Source organism: Littorina saxatilis, linkage group LG14, assembly GCF_037325665.1.
Source record: "Littorina saxatilis isolate snail1 linkage group LG14, US_GU_Lsax_2.0, whole genome shotgun sequence".
NCBI lineage: Eukaryota > Metazoa > Mollusca > Gastropoda > Littorinimorpha > Littorinidae > Littorina > Littorina saxatilis.
The window spans coordinates 20673679-20692676 of NC_090258.1; the positions used below are offsets into that span (position 1 = coordinate 20673679).

The 18998-nt window shown below is 41.6% G+C and overlaps 1 protein-coding gene and 1 long non-coding RNA gene across 2 annotated transcripts in view; both read right to left on the reverse strand.

The window, feature by feature from the left end:
• The window catches only part of LOC138947335 (cyclin-dependent kinase 6-like), a 37560-nt gene extending 33093 nt beyond the window's left edge, over positions 1–4467 (reverse strand). Inside the window, exon 1 of the mRNA XM_070318795.1 lies at positions 4155–4467. Coding sequence (XP_070174896.1) covers positions 4155–4444 — 290 coding nt within the window. The 5' untranslated portion in view covers positions 4445–4467. The remainder of the gene's footprint in view (positions 1–4154) is intronic.
• Positions 1–18998, reverse strand: part of LOC138947338 (uncharacterized) — a 120209-nt gene that overhangs the window by 31160 nt on the left and 70051 nt on the right. The gene's annotated exons all lie outside the window — the stretch shown is intronic.

The window sequence follows — 18998 nt, forward strand, 5'->3', positions numbered from 1 at the left end:
ACAAACAGCTGAAAGTTGGTGTTACTGATAAGCGATAAATCTTCCACTATTTTTAGTTTAACCTGCAGTTATCCGACCAAGACCGTTCAGAAAGCATTCCCTCATTGCTTTCTTGCCTGGAAATACAAAAGAATGCCTCATTGATTGGAAATAAATAAAACAATATTGGTGTTGGTGTGACCATGTTTCACATTTTGCACTTTGCAAAGTAAGGTGTTTCTGTACTTTATTCATTTAATTCAATAAATTGCATTCAAAACTTTACAACGAGGAACAAAACTCTCATTATACAAACGTAGATACATTATACACAACCCTGTTAAAAAAAGATCTGTAGTTCCAAAAAGACCTTCAGTCTAATACCATTTACTGAATTTGCACTTAACAACAGACCTACCCGCTTACTAAAAATAAACGCCAACATTCCCCCCATAGGTATACAAGATCAAGGAGTGATTCCTAGCCAGGAATGTAAATGTGACCAACTTGTTCGAACAGTAGTACAGTACCCCGAATCCGATCACTTAATGACTTATTGAACTGTGCACAGAGAGAACTGAACTGGGAGTGTGTCTGCCAGTGAAAACTTGTCTCACGGTTTGTCTCCACTGTTGGCATTAATGGCAACACTGAAGTTGTGGAAGTTTGTTCACCCATGCAAACTTGTCTCATATGATGACTGTGAACTGTTTTCAACCCAAGTTGCGGAAGTTACGTTTTCCGCTTGTTTAAAAATTTGCATCTTGGACTTGGGTGGTTTTTTATATATTTAGTCAAGTTTTGACTAAATATTTTAACATCGAGGGGGAATCGAAACGAGGGTCGTGGTGTATGTGCGTGTGTGTGTCTGTGTGTGTGTGTGTGTGTAGAGCGATTCAGACTAAACTACTGGACCAATCTTTATGAAATTTGACATGAGAGTTCCTGGGTATGAAATCCCCGAACGTTTTTTTCATTTTTTTGATAAATGTCTTTGATGACGTCATATCCGGCTTTTCGTGAAAGTTGAGGCGGCACTGTCACGCCCTCATTTTTCAACCAAATTGGTTGAAATTTTGGTCAAGTAATCTTCGACGAAGCCCGGGGTTCGGTATTGCATTTCAGCTTGGTGGCTTAAAAATTAATTAATGACTTTGGTCATTAAAAATCTGAAAATTGTAAAAAAAAAATAAAAATTTATAAAACGATCCAAATTTACGTTTATCTTATTCTCCATCATTTGCTGATTCCAAAAACATATAAATATGTTATATTCGGATTAAAAACAAGCTCTGAAAATTAAATATATAAAAATTATTATCAAAATTTTTTTTTCGAAATCAATTTAAAAACACTTTCATCTTATTCCTTGTCGGTTCCTGATTCCAAAAACATATAGATATGATATGTTTGGATTAAAAACACGCTCAGAAAGTTAAAACGAAGAGAGGTACAGAAAAGCGTGCTATCCTTCTCAGCGCAACGAATACCCCGCTCTTCTTGTCAATTCCACGGGCACTGCCTTTGCCACGGGCGGTGGAGTGACGATGCTACAAGTATACGGTCTTGCTGCGTTGCGTTGCGTTCAGTTTCATTCTGTGAGTTCGACAGCTACTTGACTAAATGTTGTATTTTCGCCTTACGCGACTTGTTTACACTCTGGATGCTGTTTGAAAAGTTTGTTCATCAATGAATACTTGTGCTCATAAGTAAACTTTTGACTGCATGCTTTCAACACACTTGTTATTTTCCATATTTATTCTTGCAGCTAATATTACATGTATTCCTACTATAGAAGTTGAAATTGACAGCATACTTCATCCGGGATCAATTTAATTGATAATAATATGAGCAAACCCAAGCGCAATTAACAAATGTATTTTCCAAATCCAATTCAGACTGTCCGTTTTCAAACAGAATAGGTCCAAGGACTACTTCTGATTTTAAAGCATGCTACTTCCACAAGCCAGGTCTTTTCCTAGTCCTACTTATGTAAATTGACAGAATTAAACCTCTGGGAGGAATTCTGGCTCGCCAACTACTGCATCTACAATATAAGATTAGAAAATGATTCTCTCCAGCTTTAAGTTTAACCACCACCCCCCCCCCCCCCCCCCCCCCCCCCCCCCCCCCCCCCCCCCCCCGTTAGTCAGTCTTTTCCATTTCTGGATTCTAAAACTGTAAAGCCACAAATGGAACAGTCCCACAAGTTTGAATGTCTGTTAGAACAAATTCCTGAATATCAAATTACAAAGTACTGCATCAGAACAATACAAGTCTTAGTTCTATTGCACACTCGGTCTTCTGCTAACAATGACAAACAGACAACCCAGCAATATGTTGTACACATATATATATGTGCATAGGAATTCCAATCGCGATGACGCATTAGAACCTAGAGAGGCTCTTCCTAGTGCCATTTGCGCTGGAACCACAAGGGTCAAGGCTCTTGAACATTACAAGAGAATCACGCATTACCCTTAGAAAAGAAAGAATGTGAACACTTTCATTTGACGTCAGTACAGGTATGGCTGATAACACTAACAGGATACAACTCACAGGAGAGAGGAGGTTTTTGAGATTTGGTGGTGGTGGTGGTGGATTGAGCGGGGTGGGGGAGGTGGGGTTGGTGGGTGGGTGTGGGGGGGGGGGGGGGTGGGGGGGGTGGGACAAAGGTTCTGAGAAGCCGGTGGCAGGGAAGGTTTCATAGGTGCCAGAGAGAGGCAGTGAGGGAGGGAGAGGCCAGAGAAAGTGATAGATCTGGAACAAAAGCACACGTGAATATATATATTCACATAAACACTTTCTCTCTCTTTCTTTCTCATTCATACAACACGAACAATTAACTATCAAAAACACAAAACACATTCTCTCTCTCTCCAGGGGTGGCCAAATCGTCGGCCCGATCGCCAGGGGTCAGTAAAAAATCCGCCGGGCTAGTGAAAAACGTCTGACAACTCGCCCGGCTGGCCAATGAAAATTCAGGTCAAATGCAACACTTTTGGTTGTAATATCGAGTTTTAAAACTGTATTTATAAACACTGCAGATCAACTGTGGTATTACCGGGCCAGCGACATTTCTGCCAGGAGAGTGACTTTCTCTCTCTCTCTAATCCAATTAACTTACACAACAAAATGCATCATCTCACACTTCTACCCAGTCCAACCTCTGTTATGCAGCCCCCCCCCCCCCCCCCCCCAAAAAAAAATGAGACCTGAACACACACACAAACTCTCTCTCTCTCTCTCTCTCTCTCTCTCTCTCTCTCTCTCTTATTTGCACAACAAAACCCACTGTCAATGTCATTCACTGCTACTCATTTCACCTTCTGCTGTAATACTATGAAGCCTGAATAGCTGCACGCACATACACACACCCCAACACTTATCTAAAACAAGCACACCTGAATACCATAAGGCTCACACACACACACCGCAAAACCTTTCCGAAACAAACACACCTGAATACCATCAGACACACACACACACACCGCAAAACCTTTCCGAAACAAGTACACCTGAATACCATAAGGCTCACACACACACACAGACATACCCCAATACCTATCTTTGATCCCCTTTGTCACCTGTCATCAATACTCTCCACACCCTGCTCATTCATGCGGAACGCCGATTGAACAGAGAAGGAAGGTTCCCAACGCCTAATACAGGCTGTTCCTTATAGATCCACTCCATTCACAGACGTAAGAGTCTTGGTAGGCCATTCGGCGCTATTCTCTTGGCTTTGTATCGATATATGTATGGCTTTTTTTTTTTTACTAAACAAGGGGGTTTTATGCTTCCATGTGTGTTTGTTGTTGTTTTCTGTTGTGTTCACGCACAGCGATATTATCTACAAGTTGGTATCCCCCCAAGTTGGTATCCCCCGTCAATGGCTCTGTCGACGCCTGTTTTTAACTGCTTGCTCCCCTTTATACATCAGCCCTCAAAGTCCAAAGAAATGGTGCACTAGCCTTTGGCTAGTAATTCTGAAAATTAAATAGCCTGAGAGCCAACTTTACTAGCCCAACAATTTGTTTCAGCAACTTTACTCGCATTTGGCGAGTAGATGAACATTTCTACTCGCCAGTTACATGTTTTTACTTGACATGGCGAGTACAATACTCGCCACTTTAAGGGCTGTACATGTATATTCTCCACAACAAAATACTCACTTGACAATGTTTGGATGTTCGTACTTCTCCAACTGTTTCAGCACAGAGATTTCCCTGATAGCTGTCATGGGCATCCCTTCTTCTGTGTTGCTCAAACGAATTCGTTTCAAGGCCACAAACTGGCCCTCGTTGCGTAAATCCCTGGCTTTGTACACCGTCCCGTAGGCACCGTTTCCGATGACGGCCACCTCCTCATACTGACGCTCCGAGCTGTTGCGTCGTCGACTCATCTTGGAAGCCGAAGATTCTGATTGGGCGTCTCGGCCCTTGGGAGGAGTGGCTGTTTTCATTGCTTTAACCTTGTCCTCATGGTGATGGCCTTATCTGAAGAAGAAAGAAAATGACTCAAGACTCAAAATGTTACTGTCCTTGGGAAGGTCGTATGGTAATTAGAGATTACATGAAGTTTCAAATAAAACATCCAAATAGTTTCAGAGTTAAAGACAGTTTTGTGATATGTTCTAACTTGATCTTGTTCATTAGGCCAAAATTTTTTAAAAAGTCTGTTTACAAGGCAAAAACAATAGGGTCGGTAGGTCAGGATTTTTTCCCCCCAAAAAAAATCAAATTTTTAAGTTATTTTGCCAAAAAACAAAGACTTTTTATTTATTTATTTAAATTTTTTCCCCCTCCCAAATGCCAAAAAAAAGTCCAGGGTCATGCGAAAAAATAGGGTCGGTCGGGATACCGTAAACAGACTTTTTTTTGTGGTGGCCTTAGCAATCTATCAAGCTGGTGAATATTTCAGGCACAGCTTCTGGTGAGGTAAATGTGTTATTACAGCTCTAAAAGATGCACAGTAACAGAGTACTCCCATTAACCTTCACCGTACTTCGTGGGTCGTGGACGACCCAGAGACTCACAAAATCGTCTTTAACTCTGAACTATTTGGATGTTTTGTTTTAAACTTCATGTAATCTCTAATTACCATACGACCTTCCCATTGCCCAAGATTATCTTTGTAAACAAAAAAATAAACGATGACGTAATTTGAACTACACAGTCCAGATGATGTGGGTCGTGGACGACCCATATGGAATTACGTAAGGAATTTTACGTTGTTTATCCTGGCGTGGGTTGTGTACGACCCATACTCTGCAAAGAGGCGGCAAAACGATTATCCCTATTCGGATGGCGTGGGTCATACTTCTTACGTTGAATCCTTCTTTGCAAAGTGTGGGTCGTGTACATTCGGACTGTGTAGTCCAACGCGTGATCCGGTGAAGGTTAAACAGGCATGGGAATTAAAAATTGTAAAAAAGGCTGAAAATGTGTAAGTAATAACAAAGTCGACGGGGCGAAGCACCTAGTCTTACTAGGGGGGTCCGGGGGCATGCCCCCTCCCCCCCCCCCCCCCCCCTCCGGAATTTTGTTCTCTCCAAAAAAACCAAATGGTGCAATTTGGTGTCATCTTAGCTCCAAGTTTGTCATTTAATTCAGTTTTTAGAACCAATTTTGCCTCCCCCATTTTTTTTTCGGCGGAAACTTCTGCTTTTTCGGCGGAACAAAAAACCAATTCGGCGGAAATTTGCCTTTCGGCGGACAATTCCCATGCCTGGTTAAAGTATTATGTTTTGGGCATGAATGTTTACTTCTTCCCAGAGAACTGTAATTGTAAACTCCCAATTTCTTTTTATCAGGGATCACGCTATGATTTTTGAAATTGCGTACGGCTCACGCAATGTCGGCCAAAAAACGCGTAAAGCAGAACCGATTTTGAGACACTATAACACAGTTAAATCATGTCAGGCTTGAACTGAAAGCGTCTCTCGGCCTAGATTTGGCGCCACACGCCCAGTGCATTTTGGGTGTATGTTCTGTTCTGCTTTGCGTCGCTTGCCACACTCTTATGCCGAGAGCACGTCACCTCATTTATCCAAAACAGACTTTAGATTTGAACTCGCGCGCTTGTGCTATGTTTGATCAAGAACAGACTAGAGATTCTAAACTCGCGCGCGTGTGCTATAGTCTGATTCAGTATTGGGATGTGCTGCTGAGCATGCCGTTTTGAATAGAAGTTGTTTTGCGTACGCGTTACGCATAAGCGCCGGGAAAATGCGTGGGCAGATTTTAAAACGCGTCAAATACGCAAAAAACATGCGTTAACGCGATCCCTGTTTTTATGTTGTTATCATTGTTTTTGATCTATGAATAAATGTCCCAAAACCATATCTCAAAAGTATTGTAACATTAAAAAGGCCGACTTAGGACTTTGCTTTTAGTGAGTGAAAACTTTTTTAAATTTCAAAACATGAAGTCAAGTCAACGAAAGCATTGAAACAATGCCTTGGAAAAAACCGAGTACTGACACTTTCAGACCTGCCAGCCTTCGTGAAGCCTCAAGTGTAACAATTTGGAATTTTTGTCGTTGAATTTTAATCGTAGTAAATGGTGTTTAAGTATACATGTAGTATTGTCTACAATGTAATAGTACATCTGCATTAAATGCACAGTAAGCCTCCCGTAAACCATCACAGACACTGTCAGGCTTTTACACACAGTACAATCATCCTTTCATTTAAACACTCACCGAACGGAAACATCCTAGGTGCCCTACAAAGAGCGAGCAATTTTTAAAGAATTAATTTTGTGGATTGTCTCTCAGACAATCGGACCGTGGTGCGTTTTGGCGCTAGATCTAACTTTTAAAATCTAAATAATAAATTGACAGCTTGTTACACAAACATTCTTAAATAATAAAAGAATTCTTTTTTCATCAAGACAAGATCAGTACAATTCGAAGTTTTGAAAGTTTGAAAAAAGAAAAGCCCGGAAGAAGGGTCACGCAAGGTCGTGGTTCTCGTAGCCGACGATGGTTTATCAATATGCCTATCGCCAGTTCCTCTGAATAGTCAAAAGCCATCGCTAGAGTTCTTGTGAACTACAGCCGTTTGTTTTGTGCATAGTCAGAGGTACATAATAACGTGCTATTGCAGATAAGCTCAAATCGAGTCGCATTCAAATTACTAACTGACGACTACATTGTGAACAAGAAGAGCAAATGCTCGATCGAGTCACTTTCGCAGTTCTGAATATTATATGAGGCATCAGATGGACAGGAAGAAATTGCTATTCACAACACAATGAGTCACGTTCACATAAAATTTGAGCCCGGTCACTTTTATAGTTTCCGAGAAAAGCCCAACGTTAAGTTGTGTGTTGCCGAACAGAAAAGGCTAGTTATCTCCCTTGTTTTTCTGATAACGTTCGTAAAAGGCTACAGATGTAAATACTTTGATGTAAAGAATAATCCTACAAAGTTTCAATCACATCCGATGAACTTTGTCAAAGATATAAAATGTCTAATTTTTCCTTTGACGCTGACCTGTGACCTTGAAAAAGGTCAAAGGTCAACGAAACCATCGTTAAAGTGTAGAGGTCATTGGAGGTCACGACTAAACAAAATATGAGCCCGATCGCTTTGATAGTTTCCGAGAAAAGTCCAACGTTAAGGTGGTGTCTACGGACGGCCGGCCGGCCGGACGGACGGCCGGCCGGACAGACTAACACTGACCGATTACATAGAGTCACTTTTTCTCAAGTGACTCAAAAAGGGAAACTGGATCACACAGGTTCACAATGGCTCAGGGGTAAGATAAACCACGCAAAAATAAATTCTTTAAAAATTGCCCGCTCTTTACGGAGGGCACCTAGGATGTTCTCAAGCAGTGAGTGTTTAAATGAAAGGGTGTTTGTACTGTGTGTAAAAGCCTGACAGTATCTGTGATGGTTTACGGGAGGCTTACTGTGCCTTTAATGCAAATGCAAGATTATATACACTTTTAAAATGCTTATTTTGAAAGCAGGAACATAATACTAATGCCCATTTGAGAGTGCCCTAAGTGCCACTTTTCAGTGTAGACAATGTTTTCTGACCCATATTCTGACCTCGCGAGAAGCAGAAATGAGTACCGGGACTCACATTCACAAGAAAGAGGGAACTTGGATGTGATTATTTGATGGAGCCTTGGACCTAGGTCCAAGATGGAGCCTAGCCATTTTTAACTTTGCCCAACACCAGTAACACTGTGTAGCAATTTCTGTTGCAACGTAGCACTATCCTGCATAACAGTTGGCAGCTCTGCACTTTCTAAAGATTGACCTTCGACCTAATTACACAGGCCACATGTCAATCCCTATTGCCAGCCAGTCCTAAGGTCTGTTGTGTAAGTGCTAAGAGAAGCTAATTTGACTTCGCATATTGACACGTGTGTCGGTAACAACATTTATTCAACACAATATTTATAAGAGAACGTTTCGTTAAGCCGAATTGGAGATTATTGGCAGCGCTAGAAACTACTCGAAACGGGAAGAAAAAACATGGCAAATGTAATATATTAGTGCGCATGCGTGTGTGTGTGTGTGCATTAAGACTACACATTCTAAAGACCACAGTGACCTGACATGCCATTCTTCACACTGACCACAGCTTGACCCTGTGAGGCCCTGAAGTCTCAAAATACCAAAAAGATAATACTTCAATGTGAAGTTCAACTAAAATTAGGTATATCTTATGTTTGGACGACTGACTTGGAATTGCACTTCTCAGAGTCAAATCATGCCAACTTTCAACTTAGAGCTGATCAGACTCAGAGTCATCTTTGAAAACCCAAGGATGTGCATGTATGTCTGTATACAACACCACTAGTTTGTATCAATCAATCAATATAAGGCTTATATCGCGCGTATTCCGTGGGTACAGTTCTAAGCGCAGGGATTTATTTATTTTAATGTTTATTTTATGCAATTTATATCGCGCACATATTCAAGGCGCAGGGATTTATTTATTTATTGAGAGAGAGAGAGAGAGAGAGAGAGAGAGAGAGAGAGAGAGAGAGAGAGAGAGAGAGAGAGAGAGAGAGAGAGAGGCATGACCAAACAGCAAGCTTTGTATGTCTCAGTTTTTGTTAGACATTTCCACAAGCCTGTGAACCCAAGTCGGTTCATAGCATCCTATGAGCTGGTGAATCAACCAGTAAGTTAAAAAGTTACACAGTGAAATGTTCTCTTGCCTGTGCCTATGAGGGAGATTGGAAGCAGTAGGGAAGGGGGGGGGGGGGCAGGGTTCATTGGGGCTCAACAAAGCAATCAACAAGGCCCCCTCGTTTTGCCCTCAAGCCAACAACAGAAGGGGAACTGATAACACGGATTGGGCTGACTGGCCATTCACTGACCGGCCTGATTGCATCACAGAGGAAGTTTTACCACCCTGGGGGATGCCCAGCGCCGCTGAACCTGACTGCAGTCTTTGTTAGATTACACTTCAGAGTTCAGTGGTAACACTAACAGTGAAGTGTGTGTGTGGTATTCTGAGTTGTGGGCCCTATATGTGTGTTAGTGTGTGTGGTGGGCCGTCTAGGTGTGTTAGTGTGTGTGGTATTCTGAGTTGTGGGCCGTGTGTGTGTGTGGTATTCTGAGTTGTGGGCCCTATGTGTGTTAGTGTGTGTGGTATTCCGAGTTGTGGGCCGTCTGTGTGTTTGTGTGTGTGGTATTCTGAGTTGTGGGCCCTGTGTGTGTGTTATTCTGAGTTGTGGGCAGTCTGTGTGTTTGTGTTATTCTGAGTTGTGGGCCCTCTGTGTGTGTGTGAGTGTGTGTGTGTGTGTTATTCTGAGTTGTGGGCCGTCTGTGTATGTGTGTGTGTTATTCTGAGTTGTGGGCCCTCTGTGTGTGTGTGGTATTCTGAGTTGTGGGTCCTATGTGTGTTAGTGTGTGTGGTATTCTGAGTTGTGGGCCGTCCGTGTGTTACTGTGTGTGGTATTCTGAGTTGTGGTCCGTCTGTGTGTGTGTGTGGTATTCTGAGTTGTGGGCCCTATGTGTGTAACTGTGTGTGGTATTCTGAGTTGTGGGCCGTCTGTGTGTTAGTGTGTGTGGTATTCTGAGTTGTGGGCCCTCTGTGTGTGTGTGTGTGGTATTCTGAGTTGTGGGCCCTCTGTGTGTGTGTGTGTGTGTTATTCTGAGTTGTGGGCCCTCTGTGTGTGTGTGTGGTATTCTGAGTTGTGGGCCCTCTGTGTGTGTGTGTGGTATTCTGAGTTGTGGGCCCTCTGTGTATGTGTGTGTGTTATTCTGAGTTGTGGGCCCTCTGTGTGTGTGTTAGTGTGTATGGTATTCTGAGTTGTGGGCCGTCTGTGTGTTAGTGTGTGTGGTATTCTGAGTTGTGGGCCGTCTGTGTGTTAGTGTGTGTGGTATTCTGAGTTGTGGGCCATATGTCAGTATGTGTGTTAGTGTGTGTGGTATTCTGAGTTGTCGGCCGTCTGTGTGTGTGTTAGTGTGTATGGTATTCTGAGTTGTGGGCCGTCTGTGTGTTAGTGTGTGTGGTATTCTAAGTTGTGTGTGTGTGTGGGGGGGGGTGGTTGAATAAGGGTCCAGTGGAACCTCTTTTAAGACCTCAAAAAATGTGAGAAAAATCAGACCAGTTAATACTTTTTTTTTAAATAACAAAAAAAGGGAGTCTAAAGGTACTATTTCAGATACTATGAATATGAACCCATCACAGTGATGGTTGGATGGGGGTGGGGGGGGGGGGGTGTGGTGTTTCAAAACAAGGTCATTGCACTGTATTAGTTTGAGACAAAAATTCCTTGTGTAATTGTGACAAATGGTCCATCCAATGTCCGCAAACTTTACAATCCAAGTCAAAATCCATGTAAAAATTACTGAGTTGAGAGGTTTTAACACATACCAAATTTTATCCAGGAGGTATGGAGTTTGTCCACTAGCTCAGCTGTGAGTAAAAGCAAACAATTGTGAACTTTTGTCAGATGCAAGAAACAATCAATACACACAAAATGATTGTGACTATGCCTATGGTCTCCTTTTCTCTGACTTGGCTGGTTGTTTATTTGGTGTCATGCCTACTGACCGAAAACCCTACTGGCCGAAACCCTTTTGAACAAAACCCTACTGACTGAAAAACTACATTTTGTTTGTTTGTGTTTGTATGTGTGGGTGATCATGCAACAGTGTCAAGTGAACTGTGATTCTGATTGTGAAGCATTAATTAATATTGATATTACTAGCCAGAGGAGTATACTACTGTCAACATTGACACATGCTAGAATGAATTCAGATCTCCGAGCCAGCAGACAAATGACACAGGGGATAGGGTTAACATGCTTATTCTTTAACATAAATTATATGTTCTGCTCATTTAACAGAGGTACAATAAAACCAGGGCTCCCCACAGATGTCCCTCCTACAGGGTCCCGGGACCCCCACTTTCAACTTTTAGAGGGTCCATGGACCCCCAATGCAGAATTTTAGAAGGCCTCAAGGGTCCAAAAAGCTGAAAAGTCCCGGTGTAGTTGAGACAGTGACAAAAGGTCAGGTGTCATGTCTACTGTCCTGAATGACACACGATTGCTGACATTTCACCATTGCCAAAAGAATAAACAAATAAGAAATAGGTAGAAAATGAATGTGAAAACTGACTTTGATTGTTGATCAGTATGTTCTATACCACTAACAAATAATCTACTTACTCATAGCTGTTTGGCAAATGTATGTTGCATGGGACACACTGACATGAAAGTGGAAGATGTTTTTCCCTCTAGAGAAACTACATATCAAGTTACACTTTTTGTGCTCTTCCATTCCAGTTGGCAATCAATTGTTAACGCATGTTATTAGAAAAAATAGAACGAAAACAGATTAGAAAAATGTACTGGTGATGTCATTTGGGACATACTGACATGAAAACGTCACCTTTTGTCATTGTCTCAGTTATAAAACAATGTGGTCACGCATAGTGTACTGTGTACAATAGCAGACGATTGCAGGTCCAAAAAGTATCTAGGGTTCGTGCGATAAAGGAAATTTAGTGCGTCCCGGTACCCGCTCTTTATAAGTTTACTGAGTCCTGGGACCCCCTCCATAAATTTCTAGTATGTGTTTTTGGCTTCTAGTGCGTATAGGACGCAGGGACGCGCATTTTGGGGAGTCCTGAGTCAAACCTGCCCCAGCACCCACGTTTAAATTACAACCAACCATAAGCATCCCAAACGATTTTTTTGGTTAAATAATTCACCTGTCATTTAATAGCGACCACCTGTCTCTTTAACAAACACTTTCGACTGGTCCCTTCGGTTGTCGTTATAGACAGGTTTGACTGTATAATAAACAATTCCTAAAGACCAAATACCGCGGTCTCTGATACTGATAGTGATGCTAAACACAAGTGCTGTAGTTCCAGTCAGTGGTACGTCTACATGTAGTAGCAAACGAGTGACATTTCTTGTGTTGTTGTAGGAATCATCTGAGCTTTTCACACTAAAAACACACTCATGGCTTCATTTCACATAAGTTTCTGGTTATAATTCCATGTAGAACTCCAAACAATTAAATGTCTCCAAGTAATGCCCAGAGCTACTATAGGGCAGCCAAACAAACACTAGTTTTTCAGTCAAGTGAGTGGTGAATCACAAGACACAGTGCTGCTCTTACACACAACATTCCAAGCCTGTCCCGCAGATCACAGCTCTATCAGTAGTAGTAGAAGCCTGATCGATCTACCTGGCATTTCCGCGGACACAACACATAGACACCAATACACAGGTCTCAGTCTTACTGCTTCCCACACAGGCCCAGGTTTCTGGTATGTCCTTCCTCCCAAAACACAGAAAAGTAGAGTAGAATTCCAAAGAGTTGCACGCTGGTCAGTCTATCGACGGTTATCGATCTGATACTGCCGCCAGTGCCGGCAAAGCAGGTGGGTATTCCGCGAGACTCCAGCCTGCATGCCTACGTTCTCAGGTTCTGTCACCTCTGACAGCCATTCTCATGCCGTACGACTAGCGGTAGGGAGACTTCGCTTTGGGACTGCCATTCTGTCGATGTGTTCTCGATGATCCACCATGCTTTCCCTCTCAATATCCGACACAATGACTGTTGAGATGCCTAGTTCATTGTCTGCCTACGAATCACATGTCCCCAAAACGGGTTTCGGGAGATGGAATTCCATGCTACACAAACAGTTGTATGCAAATCAGGAATGAATGAAAACCATCATGAAACGCACGCTGTGAAGGTTTCTTTCATGCCGGGAGGTCGGTCGCAAAGAAAAGCCCTTTTCCCATAGAATTTGACTGGAATTTAGCACCAAACTTTACATGGGCCACCGCAAGAGCTGTTGCAAACTTGATATCAAGATCCACCACTTACCTGATTTTTAAGAAATATTTGTTTCAACTTTCTTTCGTCGGGGTTGTTGCACAGCCACAATACCACATAGCAAGAGCGCGTAAAGCCACGTGACTAGTTTCCTGTCGACAACTTCATCCCGATTGGCTGTCAGAACCAAGAATACGAGGTCAAAGGTTAAACAGGTGGGCGACAGTTCAGAGCAACAAAAGAATGATTATACTGTTTCAGAGGGGGGGGGGGGGGGGGGGGGGCTTTGTAGGTATGCGTTCTTCTCCTTGACAGAACTCAGGCGTAGTTTTATCCTCAGCTCAAAAATTGTGTTCTGGGCAGCAGTGACCAGCCAACGTACGATCCTTACAGAATGAGCCTGACACGTACTTTCGTTTTCAACGCCAGTCTCCGGTTATGCCACAGAAGCATGATGCTATATAGGCCTATGTTACTCCAAATACGAGCGACTAAAGAGGGCCCCAAAGGGGGGGTATCATCACGATCACGGGAAGGGAAATTTTAGCTTTCACGATCACAGTTACCTTGATTTTTGTTTTCACGATCACAAACACCTTGACGAATAGAGGATCATAGAGTGATACAGCTGTGAAAAATGTACGTTGAAAATAAAACGCTTTGCAATAATGCCCATCACGATCACGAAAACAAATCACGATCACGATCACGAGACTTGATTTTTTTGTCATCACGGATCACGGGCAAAGCCCCATCACGATCACAGAAATGGAAATTTCGGCAATCACGGTCACAGAAAGGTCAAAAAACGCCAATCACGATCACGATTTTAAAGGCCAACATCCAAAAGAATTTTTCTCCTGGAGCGACCTAAACTTGAACCCGTCGCTATTCTTGCATGTCTGTTTACTTCGTGCTGCACGCAAAAATCGAGCGACTTCCTTGCCGCGTGGATTGACGAAGCTATTTTATTCTCGTGACTGAAAACACTGCAGTGCAGGAGCGGCGACTCATATGGTCTCGGCTCGAAAGCTGTCTGTGGAGGCTGCGTGCTATAATTAGCTGACCTGCTGCGCGAGCAGTCACTGCAGAGTTTTGAGATAACTTTATAACACGTTTTATTTTATGCTCCTCAAGAATACAACTTTGGGCAACGTGCCACGTAAAACTACACGCAACAAGGATTCAGTAGGTACCAAACATGCCTTGGTCAGAAGTAGAATGTAAATGAATCTTTATAAAGAAGTAGGCTACTTCAAACGACAGCCACAGCCACGGTTGGGTTCACAGCATCAAACCGATGCGAATCTCCGTCATATCATACACGTAATCTATCAAATAGATGACTAATAAACATGTAAACTACATGTATGCGTCTATCGTCGGACATAAGAAAGGAGAGCTTCCCCCGGGCCTGTGCATGTGTTGTTCGTTGTGCGTGTGTAAATGTACACAACAAACTGACGACAAAACTGAGACAGACCTCTTTCGCTTCAGTCTTGCAGAATTTAAAGACGAATACAGGTAAATCGTGCATTATACTAACTGTTTGGTAAAAGTATCAAACGTTTCTTTTGATAAATAAGTGGCAAGCTTACAGGAATACAAAGAGGCGCAAGTTGAAAATAATGGATATATCTCTGGAAGATGCCATCAGTCCAAGTTGTCAAATGAAATCAAAGATGACAGAAACAGAAGTTTTCCATACAAATGTTGGTGTTTCAAAGGAAGTTGGCATTCTTTCAGATAATGATATAGACGAGGTGGCTGTTTGTTATGAAGTTTCAACAAGCCAACATTCAAATGATTTTACTTCATCTACAGATTTTTTAAATTCAGCACTTTATAACTGCCATTATGAACTTGGAATCAGAGAGAGACCGTCTTTCCATTGTCATTCATGCCATAGATTTTTGTTTCAGAATCAATGTCTCACATGGCGTTCACAAGAGAGCATGCGAAGTTTCCGACAGTCTTTAGGATTTGTAAAAAAGGCCGTGTTTTGCTGTACATGCAAAAACTACCTGTCAAAAGGGAAAGTGCCTAACAGATTGCAACAACATTCCTATTTTAAGCTCAGCCACACGCCGACATGGAAGTTCAATGGTACTTTCAAACTTTTTCTTCTCTTCGTCGTATTTGATTTCTTTCTATTTCATAAGTCGAGTGCATATGATTTCGGCTCGTGTTCATCGTGAGATGGACTTAGTTTCTTGTATTCTGTGGGTTCGACAGATTAACTAAATGTTGTAATTTCGCCTTACGCGACTTGTTCTCTCTCTGTTGGCAGCGTGTAATGCAGCTGGTTAGAAATTAGAGTATTATTTTGCAAAGTGTGTACCAAAAGTTTGTCATGAGCCGCTTTAGGTTTGGGGTGTGGGTTGGTTTGATATTTCCTCCTTGCAGATCAAATCTGTATTCATTTTTGATGTTGTGTCTTATTTTGTGAAAGGAAACATGCAGACTGACTGAACGCATATATATAATTATGTAACTCATAAACACATGGGTGTAGTTATGTTCAAGAACACACACACACACACACACACACACACACACACACACACACACACACTCACACACACACACACACACACACATACACACACACACACACACACACACACACACATACACACACACACACACACACACACACACACACACACACACACAACTGTGTAGATGTATCGTACACCTGATATATTAAATTGAAGTTCACGAAGAAATCGTTTTATTTCTGTGTCATTCAACATCTAGTTTGAATCAGACAAATTGAAACTGGTACAAATATTCAATAATGTTGCGATGTGCCTCGCATGACATGATATCGCAAAAGATAGACAACGGCAAGATCATTCAAGTATGTACATGCTTGTTGATGTCTACTTAGGCGATGCTCAGAACACTAGTTAGATCTTCCGAGATTAAAAAATGACGATGATCTGTAAACAAACCAGGACAAGGAAAGAAAGACAAAACGTATTTGAAAACAAATCATACTATACAGATTGACAAACTGAAACTTCGAACTCTGTTGATATTTCACGGGAGATGAGGTATGGTGCAAACGTATATAATTATACTGACTACATTTTGTTACGTACTCATCAACAACAACAAAAACCGATATAACCAAAGGCACACACACACACACACACACACACACACACACACACACACACACACACTTTGCTGGTTTGCTGATCAATGTCACAGGAAACGAATGAACAACAGAAAGCGTGATGAATTCCTGGCCAGAAATCAGTCACAAAGACCTGAAAGTCTGCTGAATGGAACTGGTAAATGTACACATTTGAACTGCTGTCAAAATTACTATGTAATACGATAGTCGGGTTTTAAAATTGGTAGCAAATTACAACCAATAATGATGTTTTTTGCTTCGGCATTGAAGCAATGTTCACTATTTACTAACAAAATAATTACGAAATAAACACAAAACCAAATCAGTGAGGCAGAGGGGACAAAAAGCCGAGCGGGTGTGTGTGTGTGTGTGCGTGTGTGTGTGTGTGTGTGAGCTAGTGCGTGCCTGTGTGTGTGTGAGTGTGTGTGTGTGTGTGTGTGTGTGTATGTGTATGTGTATGTGTGTGTGTGTGTGTGTGTGTGTGTGCGTGTGTGTAGAGCGATTGAGACCAAACTGCTGGACCGATCTGTCGAACCCACAGAATAAAACTGCACGCACTGCAGTGTTTTCAGTCACGAGAATAAAACAGCTTCGTCAATCCACGCGGCAAGGAAGTCGCGCAATTTTTGCGTGCAACACGAAGTAAACAGACATGCAAGAAGAGCGACGGGTTCAAGTTTAGGTCGCTCCAGGAGAAAAATTCTTTTGGATGTTGGCCTTTAAACACTTTGGGGCCCTCACTAAAGGCGTGTGCGACACAGTGCACTGAAAAGTAGTTGAGGCATCATCACATAACATAAAATGTCACAGTTTCGCACTGTTACAACTGATATAAGATCCGAGTAAGTACTAGCAGGAGAGGCTAGGGCGCATTCAGTGATTCAAGTAGCCTAAACGGTGTGACGTGACGTAACGCAACACATTTAATATAACATTACATAACGATCATGTTAGACTACACACTGAAGTAGCTTCAGTAATCGAAGCATGAAGATCAGTACTAGCCAGAATTTAAAATAAGTGCACATGACTGTCAATCAGTCATGCCGTAAGGAATACATATGTCAGTACATATCTGTTCATTTTCTTTCTACATACTAATATTTATTTTTTTAAAAAAATTTTTAAAAAAATTTTAAAAAATGAAAAAAATAGCAAAGTCATATCATAGTTATTTTTTCAGCAAATGTCAACAAAATAGTTCAACAATTTAGTGTGAAATCATAATAAACCACAGAATGAATCGCGGAACACTGTCACTGACAACCGATAGGTACTATAATATTATCAGTTCCTCTTTCTTTTATACATCATATCCAGTTACTTTTAATAACCCTGGCATGAACACCGGATACACAAATAAATGTAAGCAACAAATAAACATGTGATAACTCGGAAAGCGGTATATAAATAAAAGCCTGAAAAAAACGGTTTAAAAAAATAATTCTCATCAATCTTTGATAACTTGAGCCGCTAAAAATTGCAATGTTCAGGGGGTACAATGAATGACGTGAATGCTCAAAAGACGTAAAGTGAGATAATCTTGTTGTGAACTCATATTGTGACATAGCAGGGCCAACTGATCGAGAAGTAGCCTACCCGGTGTAACGCGTTCAGCTTTCTCAGGCATTCAGCTTTCTCATTCGATATATATTTATACTTGAGACTGAAATGTTGTTTCCTGGTCAAATTAAAGAAGTACATTTATTCAAAAGGTAGGGAAGAAAAGCATGTCAGTTTCTTGCAAGTGAAGGAAATTGGTGGTGAAATTTAATAGATTTCACCCCAAACTTCGATTTCTTCGAAAACGTACACCGTTCGAGTGGTTACGTCCCTTGAATGCGGACTCGGAAGGGAAGGAATTTTAGGATGAAGCAAATTATTTTCGAAGTTTAAATTAAAAATGTTGGTTGAACAAATGTTACCCAATGTAAAGATAAGCTCTTTCATCAGTACTATGGAAGGGAGGAGGCCTTTTCAGTGTGGAGTTTATACAAGATCAACGAGGCCGAATGAGAAAGCCGCTGAATGCCTGCTGAACGCGTTACAACGGGCCCGACCAGGAAGTAAGTTCAGGGCGAGACAACTGACACGTCCACAAGAACCTCGAAACAACGGCCTTTAAAAACGGACAAACAAGAGACACGGCAGAACAAAAGTATAGAAATAATGCTGGGACTTATCTTAGAATGTGCCCAACGTGAAATATGATGGTTTAATTTAATTAAAATGAATAATAATAACGAATAACAATGATGTGATCAATCAACTAGGTATCCATCGTGACTAAAATAAAATCAAGTTGTATTTTTTCCATGCACATAACAGTTAACAAATCACGTACATCTATTTCCAAACATTCACGGATGTATCCGGCTTATCAGCACACTTAGCCCACTTAAGCGCACATTGAGCTCGCCCTCCTGACGCGGCTTTCAGAAAGGAAATCACGGTACTGCAGACATTCAATGTTAAAAATAACTAAAGAAAGAGAAGAAACATGGGCGATTTAACATAAAGGCACGGCTTAACAAGAGAACAACAAGCAATGCCAATATCAGTGACACAGTGTTCCCAGAAGACACTAAGCAAAG